Below are 16543 nucleotides of genomic sequence, written 5' to 3' on the forward strand. Positions count from 1 at the left end.
AACACTTGACAGATACCTTCCCATTACATTGAGGAGTCTTGTTCAATTTAAAGGCCAAAATTGGAAGATTCCCTTGCCTTCTGATCAATCCTTACTCTCCTGTTGGAGGATAAAGGAGGTACTTTATGAAGACACTACTATTTCAATCAGTATTTTAAATTCAACACAAATTTGAATGCTCTCTAACATAGAATTGGCAAAGGGGATTCATGCCTGCCACAAGATATTCAGCATATGAGGTTTCATTCATATTCAGCGTGTGGCATTCATATTTCAAGAGGAAAGAATGCCTACTACAAGAACATGCAAAATTAATGGTCTGCTTTTTAGAGTATTCTTACTGAACCAAACTCTTCAAATTATCAAGTACTACATGCCTCCATGAAACTTGTTATTAGCCCAGTTATTCAAAAGCAAACACTCTGTAGAACAAGGGTGACTTCAAGATATCCAGTGGACCATGAAGGATGATGGTGTATCAGAGTAGGACAATGTTCTGTAAATGCATGTGAATGTAGGTCGGGATGCTGGGACTGGAAAGGCAGTAAACTTGAGACCAGATAATTATAAATAATCTCAAACCTATTCTTAGTTAACATGTGTATATACTAGGCCAATGAATGAGTTCAATGCAAAGAAATTTAATAATACTTTTGGTCAACTTACAAGAATTACTCTTATATGGCAGTGATTTATGATATGAATATCTCTTACATACTGAGAAACTGGAAGTTGTGCAGGACAAAACATCCGAAATTAAACACTCATTCAAGCTAAGTAAGACATAAAACTAAGGGAGGAGTTTTGTTTTGGTCAGTTGTTGTTTATGTAGATTTTACTGGTAAAATTTATATTACCCTTTATGATGTTTTTCACTATGCATTACCACGGTTTTCCCTTCTTTAGAGTTTTTATTACAGCAGAAACATGTAAATGGAGGGGGTCACTGGACCTCTGTCAGCATCATTTTATTTACAGTGGAGGAGGCAGAAAAGTGGATACACAGAGTCATTATTTCTGTGTAAGTCTCCAGTCAAATCTTCTCTGTCATTTCAGTTCCAGGGCAGCTTCCTGCTCCTGCAGGGTTTCTGACACACTCAGGATGTGGTTGCAACACTGTGTCTTGCACAGAAATAGACCACAGAGTCCTCAGATGTCAGGCTGCTGAGCTCCATGTAGGCTGTGCTGGAGGATTTGTCTGCAGTCAATTTGGCTTTGTCCTGGAACTTCTGAGCATATTTAGTTTCACCATCACTGGGATCAATCCATCCGATCCACTCCAGGCCTTGACCAGACCTCTGCTTCACCCAGTGCATATAGTAGCTGGTAAAGGTGTAGCCAGAAGCCTTGCAGGACAACTTCACTGAGGAATCAGGTTTCCTCAGCTCAGCCCCAGACTGCTGCAGCTGGACCTCAGAGTGGACACCTGTGGAGAAAATGGCAGAGTGGATGTCATTGTCACCTCAGTCCCAGTTCCTTCTTTAGGTTTGGAACTGGAAAGCCCCTTACCTGTAATTACTGACACTAGGAAGTAAATTATCCAGCTCCATTCCATGATGAGGTCCTGTGTACTCAGTGACTGTGGAGAGGACACTTATCTATGTTGTTCTGGGGTGTGGACATCCCTGTATTTACCAAAATAGATTCACATGATTTTCATATTCATGAGGCAGGGTACATCTTACATAAAGACCAAGTCCAGCTTGAGAAGAACGATGTAGCAGACCTTGGGTCAGGCAGCAGGATTCTAAAGTCCAAGTCCTAAAACTCTCTGAGGAAATGCATCCCATACTAATTCCCCAAGCCCTGTTGAGTCCTTGGGGATATAACATTATGACCTAAGCTCTCATTTCATAAATAAACTTCAGCTGGAGACTGCATCTCCTCATGGTGACAAAATTTATTTACAGATGATAGTTGTGATAAAGATTTCAAAATCCCTACATCTTTGGAATTTGCAGTCTTCTTTCAGATACATGCAGTTAGAAATGTTTTTTCCAGCAGGCTGCATACTGGACAACCTTAGCTAAAAGACCAAAAGTGAAAATGTTTCAAAAACAGTTGAAAACAAATACTATTGCAGCATTATCTATAACATATAAATTATAGAAACAAACTATATGTCTTTCAACCAGCGGTTGCATCAAGAAAACATGGTATACATACAATAGAACATAATTTATTCATCAATAAAGTATAAGAAACTTACATCACTTTTAGGAAAGTGAATGCAATTAGTGATAACATTATTAAGGAAGATAAGACCCACTCAGAAACAGATATTGTATAAGAGTCTCATTTGTAGTCCTTAGATATTGGATACTTAGAAACATTTATGTATGTACATATATAATATCATACAACTCAAATTATCTGGTGGAATAAGTGGCAAATGGGAACAGTAGAAGTAAGAAAATGATAGGTTGAGATTACAGGATAAATAAGTACAGTGTACATTATACATATGTTTGAAAGTTCTAAACATAGGAAATATTGTGATTTCAGAATACTGTTTCTGTTCATTCCTTGCAATTTTGCTTCATGAATGAAATATATTTTGATCATATGCAATCTTCCTCCCTTTATGACCTCCCAAAGCAACAAGTGTCTCTCCTAAAAAGCGTATTTTGGTATACTAATGAGTAACTCACTAAATTTAATAAATGCTATCCATATGGCTATGGTGGAGGTTATCCACTAGCTCATGAATAACCTCCAAGTGGCCACACTCCTAAAAAAAAGTGATTCTAACTTCCTAAGCAGTCTTCCCATCCCAACAGCTCCTCAGTTTGGAATGGTCCATGAGGAGCCCCTCCCCTACTTGTGCTGCTCTCTTTAAAAATACATTTTGTTTAGTAGTGGGGGTAAGACACACATGTGCCCAGGCCTGTGTGAAACAGAAGGCAACTTAAGGAGTTCAGTTCTTTCCCCCTAAGATGGGGCTCTTAGAAATCAAACCAATAATTGTTAGGTTTGCCAAGAGGCACTTTTAACTGCTTAGCCTTTTCCCAGGCTTTCATGTTGCAATTATGACTGGTTTGATTTTTTTGCTGTTCTTGTGCAAGTAATTACAGCTGCTAAGAATTCATTTGTACAAAGAGAAAATGTCACTCACTGTAGATATAATTTTGTCTTTTAATCTCACTCTCTTAACCTTATATTTCTTTTCATTTCCCCATTCTGTGATGGTCCTTGAGCTTTGGGTGAGAGGTTGATGTAGACATCTCATCTGTGGCCGAGTACTCAACGATTGATTCTCAGCCCTTTGACCAGTCATGAATGTCTGCACTGGTCATAACACATCACACAGAAACTTGTGTGTTCATGGCTGATAGCAGCACTAATCAATTGGCTATAAACACACGTACTTATAAGGCTGACAATAAGACCATTAGCAATACAACTAGGGTTATGTCATCCTTAGCCATGGGATTTTGAGCATGTTTATATGGGATGAAGTCTTTCCTTTGGAACAGGCCACAAATACAATTAGAAAGCAGTTGGTCACCACACAACTGTCAGGCACTAGTGAGTACATGCAGCCAGAAGGTTTTCTCTGGTCTATCCTAGCCCTGTAGTCCTGCAGTTGCTTATAAAATAACTACTCAGAAGCTTAATATTATTTACAAACTGAATGACCAACGGTAGGCCTCTTACTAGCTAGCTATTATAACTCAAATTAACCCATTTCTATTAATCTATGTTTTGCCACATGTTCCATGGCTTTACCAGTCTTCTGGCATGTTGCTCCATGGGTGGCAAGCTGGCATCTCTCCAGATTCTAACTTTCTTTTTCCTGTTTCTCTCCATGAATTTCCTGTCTGCCTCTAAGCTGCTTTGCAATAGACCAAAGCAGCTTATTTATTAAACATAAGAAACAACATACGTTCACAACATACTGAAAGACATCCTCCAGCACGTACATCCTGCCTGGAAGGATGGTATTGTAGATGGCAAGGCACGGTAGTGTGTAAGAGCATTGATGCTTTTTCTCTCACCACAGGCTGCATAGCACCTTCTTGTGCTAGGAAATCCACCCACCAGAGGAAAATTTCTGTTCACTTCAAGATTTGTTTCTCCACATCCTCAAACTAAAGTCCATATCTATCAAGGAAGTGCAGATCAAAACAACTTTAAGTTTTGATTTTTACCCCAATTAGAGTAATCATTATCAAGAAAACAAATACAGGCAAGGATATGGAGGGAGGGTAACCTTTATTCACTGTTGGTGGGAGTGTAAACCAGTGTAGTTTCTTTGGAAATTATTTTGGAGATTTCTTAAAAAAATAAGAAATAGTACTGTGATATGTCCCAGCTATATCCCTCCCAAGCTTATACTCAAATCATTCTACATATTATTACAGAGACACTTGCACATCCATGTTCATTGCTGCTGTTTTCACAACAGCTGAGAAAATGGAATCAACATAGATGTCCAAAAACAAACACATAGATAAAGAAAATGCGAGAAATGTAGAGCATGGAATACTACTCAATGATAAAACTGTAAAAATGGAACCTACAGGTAAGAGGATGGAGTTAGAAAAAATATGCAGAATGAGATCACCCAAACACAAAAAGATAAATGCTTCATGTGCTATCTCATATGTAGTTCTAAGATTAGAATGTTTAATTTCTAAAAGCAGAGAGGCTAGACTAAAAGGTCCATTAGGGTTTGAGATATTAAGGGATTTGATACCATGAAATAAATATAAAATGAAAATGGCAGGACAGCTAGTGGAGACACACAATTTCAAAAATAAAGTGGTGTTGGGAAATAGACTTGATGGCTTGGGGTCTGGATAACAAAATTTAACAAATATTAGAAAAAGGTATTGAAATCTAGGATTTTGCAATGTAAATAAAAATATAATTATGCACTATGTAGTATCTATGTGTCAGGACAAAAAGAAGGGCTGAGTTACTAGGAGGAAAGAAAAGCAATGTACACAATCGAAAACATATATTGTAAATTTATTTCTATAGTAAAAATCTGGAAATACTGAACAGTTCATAGTTGTCTAGTTTTATATTTGACATATCCTTTTTGTTGATGGAACAATTTTGTCCTCAGAGTATTGTTTGTTTTTATGGATTTGCTGCTACAGTATTTTTATCAAAAACAATAAAACTAATAAAAGTCCATGAAAAACTAGAGATGTCTACATAAGACTTGTAGTTTAGTTATTATTATTGTCTCAGTTGTCTGGTTCTGACTATGTTCTCTGGGTCTCAGTGTTCTGGTTCTGATTATGTTCTATGGTTATGTGAGATATCTGCTTACTGAGAGCTGAATAGAAAGCACATGGATAAGCTTCGCATTTTATTTTAACTTGTGAATCCTTGAACAGGGGTACCTGAATGGATGAACAGTGTTTCTTCCGAGAGAAACAAGAGATTGAACTTCTCAGTTCTGGGTACATGGTATCTCCCTATGAGTTAATAGAGAGGCCCCAAACATGCTGAACAGTGTGCTGTGATACCATTGTTCTTGGTTGCACATAATAATTGCATCGATAGGCCTTATTTTGGGAATTTAAGAACTTAATAGGTTGTGAGAGCCAGATGAGTAGATGACTCCATGAAAACAGTGTCTTCCAGACACAGTAGGAATGATGCACATATGAAATCACGGTCTGTAACATCATGCACAGAGCCTGCATTGGTTAAGTCTTGGTCTTAATGTTCTTTTGCTTATACCATGTTTTCTGATCTTGTACTTATATTTATTTCCTGTGTGTGTCTATGCATGTGTGTGTGTGTGTGTGTGTGTGTGTGTGTGTGTTTCTTGTAATATAAAAAATTCTCTTTTCTTTGCCTATTTGCTTTCTATAGAGAAAGAAAGAGTGTGGAGTTGAATATGTGGTGAGAGAGGAAAGATCAGGAAGGAGATACATCAGGGAAATCATGATTAGAATTTATTGAATTAAGTGCAAGTTTCTCAAATAAATAAATATAACTGAAGAAAATAAACACTAACATATAAGTCTCTGAAATACTTAATAATCTTTTCCTGTGTTTGAACATGGAAATTTTAAATATAAACAACAGCAGCTGTAGTTCACCTAAGAGGTTTTGAAAAGGAGTCCACAGAGGCTATGGAGTCCCCTTCACTCCTCATCTCATTTCTGTCCTGTGGATTATTGGCTCCATTGTGCTACCTGTAGGTCATAACCTCCCCTGCAGGTAGATTTATCTTGGCTTACACTGAAGTTCACTACCTCTCTTGAACAGTAACAAATCCCTGAATCATCTGTGTTCACATAGGTCAGGTGAAAATATAAAGGCCTCTTGTTTTTCTGGAGTTAGTGACCGGATGTGTCAGAGATTGGTTTTAAGTTGTGCCTGTATTATTCGTAATGTCCTTTTGAATGCCATAGTCTTCCCTAGGTGCAGCTGGATCCAGTCTCAGCAGTACCCACTGATATTCCAGTAACTATAGGAGATGACAGGGTCACTTACAGCTTCATCAGGTGATACCTGGGCCACAGTCCCTGAATTAGGTGACTACAATGTGTCTTTATCTCAGATGTAGCATGTCACCTCTCCACATAAGAATTCCTGAGACAGTGAGATACAGGAGTCAACAAAAATGGAAACTCTCCAGTGTAGTAACATGAAGATTCTCACAGGTCAACCACACCATGGTATCTGGATGTAATGATGCTGGCAATGAAGAACACAGAGGCTGTTGGAATCCCCTTAGTGTACAACTTTCCTATCAGGCTTCAGATGCCTTTTATTTCTTAGGGCTAGGTTGATCTACAGTGCCCACTGCTGGTCCTGAGAAGTGGCTTCTATAAATTTATCAATGGTCTGACAAACAGTCCAGTCACAATGATGCTTGTTTCTTTTCTTCATTGTCTACCTGGTCATCTTCAGTAAATATTTCAAGGGTGAGTGATGAACTGTGCTTCAATTGTTTTCAATGTCTCCATAAAACTCAGGATTCTGATCCAACTCTAGGGTGTTGGATCCAGCTATAGCAGTGACCACTGATGATAAAATGAGTTAAGAGACAGCAAAAGGACGGAGTCTACCAGTAGTCCACCAGGCAATTTCCCAACTCCTGCAGCTGTACTCAGGACAGAACATTCACAATGATGGGAAGAGGGAGAATATCAATGTGAAAAATACAGATCAGTTCACACTTCCATAAAATATTTTCACCTTAGTGAAGGAACCAAAATTTAAGAAAACTTGAACTGATTCAAATGGTTTCCTAATTCAGTATTTGTACTGTTGGTGGATTTGATGTTTTTATGCAAATTTAAAAGGATGGGTTGTTCCCTTTGCCATGGAACTTTCTGGGTGAAAGAAGCTGGCTGTGTCTTCAGGTAGCTCTTCTCTCTCTGGATCTAACATCCCCAAACTCAGGCTATTCTTATTCAGGGAAGGTCATGGCTGCTAAAGACTTTCAGCGATGTGAATGTATTTGTATAAGCTTAGATTATGACCAATGTGGAGTAGAATAACTAGCAGCTCCTAGGAGTTAGAGGAGCCAATACCACTGTATATATAACTCATGCTTTTGTCCGTGTGCATGTGTACATGTGACTTGTAGGCACACATGTTAACCCCTAAGTATATGCTGCATATCGGGTTAGTTACATTTGTTTTGATGTAAGTACCACGATACTAAGCCAATGCATTTCATTCCATTGAAGTTGGTCATGGGTTGAAAGTTTCAAGTATGTGACGTGATGTTCCTTTATGTTAAGTGCTTTGACTACCATATGTATTCAGTAACAGAAGGAATCGTTGAAATAAAGTTCCCATGCTCAACATACGTTGTACATGGTAGATGCCTCTGCTAACATGATGTCTCTTCTTAGCATTGTTGAAATAGGCACTTGCCCATGGAGTCATCATAGAGAAAGATGAGCATTTACAAATAAGATGGGCCTGTAGATCCTTCCCTTGTTGCAGAACCTTGGGGAGTATGAACCTGTATCTGAGGAAAAATTTACAAGTTTGACGCCCCTGGAGCAGGGTCCAGGAGCTGTGGAAACTGATAACCAGCTACACCTACTTAAATCACATCCATAAGAACTCTCATTCACCACTGGTGTATTTTAAATGCATTTGAAAACTTCCACTACATTAGAAGAATCTTAATGATAATTGGCAATTGAATTGCATGCTGAATGTTCACATAAGTGATGACATCACTGTCAGCATAGGTATTGCCTTTTAAAAATGATGATCCCTTGAATAACTGACCCCAATATCTCACATACTGAGGAAGAGATATCTGTCACATTTCCACAAGTTATAACAGAGAAACTTGAGGAATTTGAAAATGGAATGTGATATTTCTATTTCAAAATTTTAGAACTTCTCTACAACCAAATAATTGAGGTCAAAAAGTACAAAAAGAATTTATGAATCTTGGTTTTATAAACTATTATTTTAGATGAGATCACACCCGGAAGAGGTTTGTCTGGAGTCTCAAACAAGACTTTCCACTTTAACATACTCAACAAGACATTGAAGCTATCATGAAAGAATAAAAACTTTTGCATCATATGATGGACAACAATCTTGACATCAAATACACAAAGCCATGAACTGCATGTGGTTCGACCTTAACTCCAAGTTTCGTTGAAGGAATGCTATGGGAAGTTTGGTCCTCCAGTGGTAGCAATGAGAGTTACTGTGATGCCCAGAGAACTGCAGTGGTTTGGAGGAACATGCTGTCTTCAGAAAGAACTGGTGCATTTCTAGTGGGATCCTGGTTAGGTCTCAGGACCGACATGTTTCCCAGAGTAAGCTTGACGCCTCCCCTTCACTCCCACAAATTAGCACTCCATTATATACATGCTTGTGGTGGGTCACCATGAACCATGATGCCTTCAACAGATCCAACACTGCCATGGTCCCTTGAACGTCAAAATCTTGGAGATACATAGGCCTCTATCTTTTAGTAAGTACACTGTCTCTGATGTTTTTATGCAAAAGGAAACAGATAAATATATCAATAGTACATATAAAGAGTCTCATCTAGAGATAGTAGGCTGAGGCTTTACCTGAGAGCAATGCAAAGGGGTGAATTAGAATGATTCTTGCATCCATCCTGCTTCTTAATTTCCAGTCACAGCCTTGACCCTGACTCTCATCCTCTCAGACTTGTCAAACTTTCACAAAAAATTATAAAGTCAACATTTGATAAAGGTCTTTCTAGGTGAACATTCTTCCTTATGGGAAAAGATCTGAACTCAAATGAATGACACAATTACACTTTCATTGTATAAGCAGGAGCAGATCATTGTTTAAAATTATATAAATATATAATATAATTAATATAATATAATTGATGTACTATACTATATTACAGGTATTGAAATATTTGCAGATCAAATTCAAGTTCTGTAAAATAAGACAGTTTGTGTGTATGGGTCCAGATATGTCTCAGCGATGTATCAAAGTTCTTTGGGATTGAATGACGATAATATCTGATGGCCAGTCATTGTATTCTAATTTTCCATGTCATGATGTTTTAAATGTTAATCTACTAGAGATCTTCATAATTTGAGGTAATTAAAACAAATGATTTGACCAAATTTTCTAATTTAAAACATAGATCATTTGTAGTACATTGAAACAAAACAGAGTTGAGATAATAATTTTTAACATCCTAATTAGCAATTCCATGATATTCTCACTCTTCAAATATGAGTTTTTTTGGTGGATAATATGTAGTAATCTTTTTCCTTAACTGTACACTACTTGTGAATATGAGAACATTCCTTTTTTTCTCTAGAACATTCATATTAATGATTTAATTTTCCAAGTTATTAGAACAGGTTTCTCTGATTAAGGGTATTCACAGAACCATCAAGGTATACACAAAACCATCTGGATATACACAGAACAATCTAGGGAGACAGAACTCTCCTGGTATACACAGAATCATATGGGTAGAAACAAGACTAAGGTACTGTGATTATTTGCTCAGGATATTTCATAAAGAAGATTTAGTTGTTGTTATGATCATGGCAACTTAAAAAGGAGTTTCTGAATCATCTTACAACATTGTTCCATTTGATAACTTAAATAAAACAAGCGACTATGAAGAATGATTTTTCTCCTGTGTTCTTTAGACTCATAGGTATTTGTGCATAAATTATGAAATTGCTTCTAGACAATGTACATAATATCATACTCTTAACAATTAGCATGCCTCCCCAGAATATTGAAAAAACATCAAGAAGCTGGCCTGCTAAAATATCTTTGGAATATTTATATATATATATATATATATATATATGAAAATATCATAATGAAACTTATTATTTTAAACAATTAATACATTATAATGAAAAGTAAAATTCTTTTAAGGAAAAATTATTCAATGTCAAATTTCACTTTTAGATTATCTTAGTAAACTTGATTGTCATTATCCCCTAGAAAATTGTTTACATGTTTGAAATGTACTCAATGGAGTCTCCCTTCTAAACTTCCCCTAATATTAACACATGAAATATTTCACAGATGGAACAAAAGATCGAAAGGCTCCATACTTGGGAGCTGATAAAGCTGTTCTTCATACTAATTATTCCTTATTCCAAATGAATGAATTATATACACTCATATAGGACAAGAGCATTATTCCTTTCCAATTAACATTGTCTTTGATTCTGTCTTGACAACTGTTAACATCCCTGTATTGGAGACAGCCTACTTTACCCAAATTGATAACATTATCCAAAAACATTGCATCAACATTCTAAAAGCAGAAAGACACTAATATGTGTGCTGTAGGTTCTTGTTATATTTGTGTTTGGAACAGGTCACAATCCCATAGGAATAGTGTTGTTAACACTTAGGGTGGGGCTTCCTAATTAAATTAATCTACTCTAGAACTTCTCTTACAGGAATGCCCAGAGCCAAAGATAATCTAAATAACCCTTCAAAGATATGCCCAAGAATCATTTCTCAGGTGAGTCCAGGACATGCAAATTAAACAATCTATGTAAACACAGACCACACTAATCAGAAATTGCTTTTACACTTGAACAAAGAGAAGTGGAACATGTGAGAATAGCCCCAGAGTGAGGAAATGCATAGGATAAAAGTTAAGTTGGTCAAATCTGAGTAAGCCTGCATTATACCTCAGGAAAAGAAAGGGAAATTTTAGATTTTTAGGATTCTGGAAGGCTAGCAGCTTGTTCCTGCCTTTCTCTTGGTGTCCTCTGAATCTTAAACACTATCCTTGTAAGGAATCCCACTGAAGTTCTGCTATAGTCACAGAGAAGGCTCTATGTTTGCCTGCAGAGCTAATACACTTCTGCTCTAGGTATATCACTCAATGGACATTGTATCAGAGACTCAATACAAAGACTTATTCTGTGGCAGAAGAGTGATATTGTTGACTTAAACAACTGAAACATGAAATTTGATCAGGATCTCAGTGACTATTAGAGGTTGAAATCATTTGAACTTAGTGGTGAATTGTCCTATACTTCTGAGAATGGATAATTAGTGACAACTCTGCTTTAAGAAAATGGACCAGACATAGGGAGAATATGAGTCAGTGATCTGCATTGCAAATGACACCTGAATTACAGCAATAGGTGAAGACTGCCTTGGTGATGTCATGTGGGACAAGGAGCAATGAGCTGATGGGAACCGAATTATCACCTTTGTTGTTAGTAACAGAGAACTGTCTGACTGTGTGTATGCTTGAGTATGTCTGGAAGGGAGCACTTCCTGTGATGACACTGCACATGATCTGAGAAAAAGTCTGAGCAGTGACATTTAGAAAATTCACAGGTTCTGACCTGATTATTGTCAGTGCAGGAAGACACAAATAGTAAGAGACAGGACCAATAGTGCAGTAGGCAACTGACCAGAAATTGTTGGGAATTTTAGAACCAAGTTGCACACATACATGGCAGAAACATAAACACATTTTCTCTTTCCACAATACTCCAATTTCTTGAATAACAATCAATACACAAGTGTATGTTGGGAGAGTCCAGTGAAGTTTTGTTTAAATTTGCTTTATTGAAAAATATTTGTTTTTAAGCATTATACTTTTTGCCTCTCTCAACACCTCCCTGAAACTCTGCACCTCCCTACAAAATGAATACTACAGACTGTCCTTCTCTTGCTCTTAACAAAAGAAGCAAAAACAACTCTCTCTCTCTCTCTCTCTCTCTCTCTCTCTCTGTGTGTGTGTGTGTGTGTGTGTGTGTGTGTGTGTATGTACTCAAATGTATACAAACTACAGAGCGGACCTGGTGTTGCTAGTGGTTTGGGAGAAGCTACGGAAGCAAGGATATAACAGAAGTCACCCACAACCGTGAGTTGTATGAAACATTTGCTGGGAAATTACATTTAAGAAATGTATGCTTACTAGGAGTCCCACGGTAGCATGGCTGAGTGGTTTACAATGTGCTTCCCTCATTCCAAGTATTATCATTTGCCTTCATGTCAGACTCTTGAGTTCAAAACCACCAGGCAGGTCCTCTGCTATTAAATTATATACACCTGAGCTGGGCGGTGGTGGTGTGTGCCTTTAATCCCAGCACTCAGGGCAGGCAGAGAAAGGCAGATCTCCGTTAGGACAAGGCCAGCCTGGCCTACAGAGAAATTCCAGGACAGCTAGGACTGTTATACAGAGAAGCCCTTTCTTAAAAGCAAAGCAAAACAAAACAAAGCAAAATTACATACACATGGGCATGCATGTGTGCATGCACATACATGCATGAGCTCTCTCTCTCTCTCTCTCTCTCTCTCTCTCTCTCTCTCACACACACACACACACACACACACACACACGCACACACATGAACTCAGAAATCCCCTCTTCTGGCTGCAAGGTCAACACTGCTGAATTCTTTGGACAAACATCCTTCTCCCCAGGATAGAACTCAAGGAAAATGAAAACTAGCTCCAAATCACTCACCAAATGAGTGGAGTGTAAAGTTCATTAGTTTTGTGCCTGCTGTACTATTTGATTCTTATTGGCAATCTTACAGAGTTAGCTCTTCTCACTAGCTTAGGGAAGGGAAGTAATCCATAGAAATGATCCGGTGTTCATTTCTGGCACACACACACACACACCCCACAATCACAAGAACACAAAATCTAAAATATAGAAAAAATACTAATAAGATGAAAAAAATCTAAACATATCTGTAAAGACAAAAACACTACAAAATGCCATTGTGATAGTTTTGTTTTGTCGAATTCATGGACATGGGTCTTACCCTAAGTGTGGTTATTAACGCAATTGAGACTTCACTGAAAAATACTGACTTGTCCTTTGCAAGTGGGTATAATTAACAGGTAGCTTCTTGGTTAGGAGCGAAAGCCCATATCCACTGCTTGCACTTAGCACTGGGACCCATCTGGTTTGAAGCTAAGCCCTATGCTTGCTTCCACAGTCTCTGTGAGTTCATATGTGCATCAATCCTACTGTGTCTGGAGGACAGTTTCTGTGAAGTCATCCATCAACTGCAAGAAGTTGCTCTGATGATGGCTGATTTGGCAATAATTTTATGTGTATATATGGGAATGTCATTAGGAATCATTTCATTGCTAAATTTGTTTTTTTTTTCAGAAGAGTAGTATTATATTTTCCTCTAAGGCCATGACCTATCCAGTCTCAGACTGCTGGCCATCCGAGCAGGGTCGGGCATGGGTTCCATCTCAGGGAGTGGGCCTTACATCCAATCACAGAGTGGTCAGTTATAACACAACATGTGTGCCACTATTAAACCAGCCTGTCTCATAAGCTGGTCATCATTGTAAGTCACAGGGTTTGTGGCTAGGTTGATTATTCCCTTTCTCCTCTAATACATGCAAAGATCCTTCCAGGACTCTGAAGGTCAGTCAGCAGAAGAAAGCTTCTTGTTAGACACCAGTTCTACTTCTCCATGTTCACTGAGATTGATAGTGTTGTCTTCAGTAATATGCCCTTATCATCACATTGAGGGGAGCAACCAATAGCATTGGCAATATCCTGAGATATTTGGAAGAGGGTCCATGGGACTCCTATGTTCAAAGACTCAATTTATGAATGCTGATCCTCTAATGTCCATCTTCCTCATACCTACTGTTGACTGGAAGTGAACATTAGAATAATTTATAATCTACTGCTGTGGGGATTTGAGGCCAAAGACTGAGTAGAAACGCATGTCTGAACCACCTGGCTTAGGCACCAGACACTCTTCATCTTTATTAAACCAAACACAGACAGACACATATTTCTTAACCTCTGAAAAAAGTCATAAAACAGCTAAGACAGGGAGCCAAAGTTCTGAAGCTCAAAGTCAAGAGGAAACCCCAGAGGCTAGAAGGAAAAGGTATACCCACCCACCATATCCACCCACCATCATTCTGTGCTGTATTAGGATGGAACAGAGCAGAGAACAACGTTGAAATATAGTACAGCTATCAACCAAGGTTGTATCTGTGTGGAGCCTGAGCACAGTAGTATGTGGCAGTATCTGCAGTGTCCACACTAGTAATCATGAGGAATACTTGGCTGTTGGTGTTGTTCTTGGAGATGGTAAGCCAGCTCTTTAGGGATGGGTTGTAGTACTTATTGTTAGTCCACCATTGTCTGCCAGCCAATCCAGACCCTTACCTGTGGGTGACGGAACCAGCCCACACCTACATTGTAAGTGCTCAGTGAAATCCCAGAGGTCAGACTGAGGGGCTGAGAGGGCTGCAACAGCCCAGGGCCAGACTCCCTCAGGGTAACCTGGGACAGGACCTCTGTGGGGGAAAGAAAGCAGAGTATGGTAAGGTTGGAACAGGTTGAGCATATGTAAGTTCATTCTTTAGGAAGTCTTGGCACTCACATGCAGGGACAATCAGCAGCAGGAATGAAGAAGCAAGCCTGGCCATGGCTGCACACCAGTGAGTACCCAGGCCCAGCTTTGGTTTTTTAACCTATGCCTGGGTGGAGCCAAGAGAGATTTACATTCCCTCACCAGGTACTGACTCTGCTGAAGAGGTTAAGTTTTAGGTCTCAGGAGAGGCCAGTCAGCAGTGGGGTACACAGGAGCCCTCAGGGGAGTTCACCTCTGTTCCTAATACAGAGTAGCTTACATTAAGACCAGTGGCCTCAGAAGTGAAGAGTTTTGCTGAGTGCTGTATTTTTTTTTTGAGAGATCCTAATTCTAACATGGAAGGTCCTTACTCTGTTCTTTCATCCATGATTTATTACCCTGTTTTTTCTTTTCAAGGAGGACACAAAAAGGACTCAAAGATTTGATGTCTCTCCAACCCTCTTGATGCCCTGTACCTAACAACAGGGAGGCTTCCTATGTGAGTCCTGTCTACATATTTCCTTCATCACAAAAAGGTACAGAGATTGTAGACTTCTTGTCTAGTGTGAGAATATTTCCTATCTCTAGTCTGGCAGTCATAAACTGCATAACTGCATAGAAAACTGCAGTTTTATTGACTTTACTAATCTGTCTAATCCTGCCTCACATGATTGTAATTTCTGTTTATTCAATAGTCATGTCTTCACCTGCATACTACCCTCTATTTCTGACAACTTTAAAATCATAAACTGTAGGCAGCGACGTGGTTAGTTGTCTCAATTCCCTCCATTGCTGAGCTTCCTGAAGGAGGGCAGAGAAGGGTAGAGGAGGCAGGAAGTCAAACCCCACAAGCCCTGGGGATTCTCTTCACAGTCTTCAGAGAAGTGTAAGCACACTGTTTTCTTCTTTGTTCTGTCTACTACTGATGTTCTAGAAATTGATTTCCATAAGTTTGTTTCACATATACAGACATTGGAGTTAACCTGGCTGAATGTAGGGAAAGAACTGTAAGTGAACTGATTTCATTAAGGAAAGCTACATGAGAAAAAAAATGAATTCTTTTCGCAATTAAATCATCTTCATATTTTAAAATGTTTGAAAGATGATGACATCAGGTGTGTCCAAGTGCTTGGCTGTAGGTCTCTGCATCTGCTTCCATCAGACACTAAATGTAGGTACTATGATGACAATTAGAGTAGACACCAGTCTCAGTGCAGGGGAAGGCTAGTTAAAGCACCATCTCCACCATTGCTGTGAATCTTAGCAGGGGACAATCTTGTGAGTTCCTGAGGGTTTCCTTAGCTGCAGATTTCTCACTATCCCCTTAATGATACTTTCTGTCAAGATAGCTTTTTCATTGCTCTCCCTTCCAGTCTCTCCCCCAACTTAGCCATCTTAAGCCCTCATGTTTCCACCTCCAATCCCCTCCCCTCTATTCTCCACTCCCAGTTTACCCAGGAGATCTTAACCCTTTCCTCTTCCTGGGGCAATCTATGTGTGTTCCTCTTACTATCCTCCACTTTACCTAGCTTCTTATGTGGGATTGTGGATTGTAGCCTGGTTGTCCTTTGCTTTGTGTCTAATATTCACTTATGAGTCAGTACATGCCGTGTTTGTATTTCTGAGTCTGGGTTACCTCACTCAGAATAAATTTTTCTAGTTCCATCCATTTGCCTACAAATTTCATGATGACATTGTTTTTTTTTACCATGACATAATACTCCATTTTGTAAATGTACCACGTTTCTTTATCCATT

At 38.7% G+C, this 16543-nt stretch overlaps 1 gene segment (V, D, J or C); it reads right to left on the bottom strand.

Annotated features, from left to right (window-relative positions):
• Nucleotides 1–1097: 1097 nt before the first annotated feature.
• Nucleotides 1098–1576, bottom strand: LOC118575308. The segment is given in 2 exon segments: nt 1098–1426; nt 1510–1576. Coding segments are annotated over 2 exon segments (375 nt in total).
• Between the last annotated feature and the right edge of the window lie 14967 nt (nt 1577–16543).

This window comes from Onychomys torridus, unplaced genomic scaffold, assembly GCF_903995425.1.
Source record: "Onychomys torridus unplaced genomic scaffold, mOncTor1.1, whole genome shotgun sequence".
Taxonomy (NCBI): domain Eukaryota; kingdom Metazoa; phylum Chordata; class Mammalia; order Rodentia; family Cricetidae; genus Onychomys; species Onychomys torridus.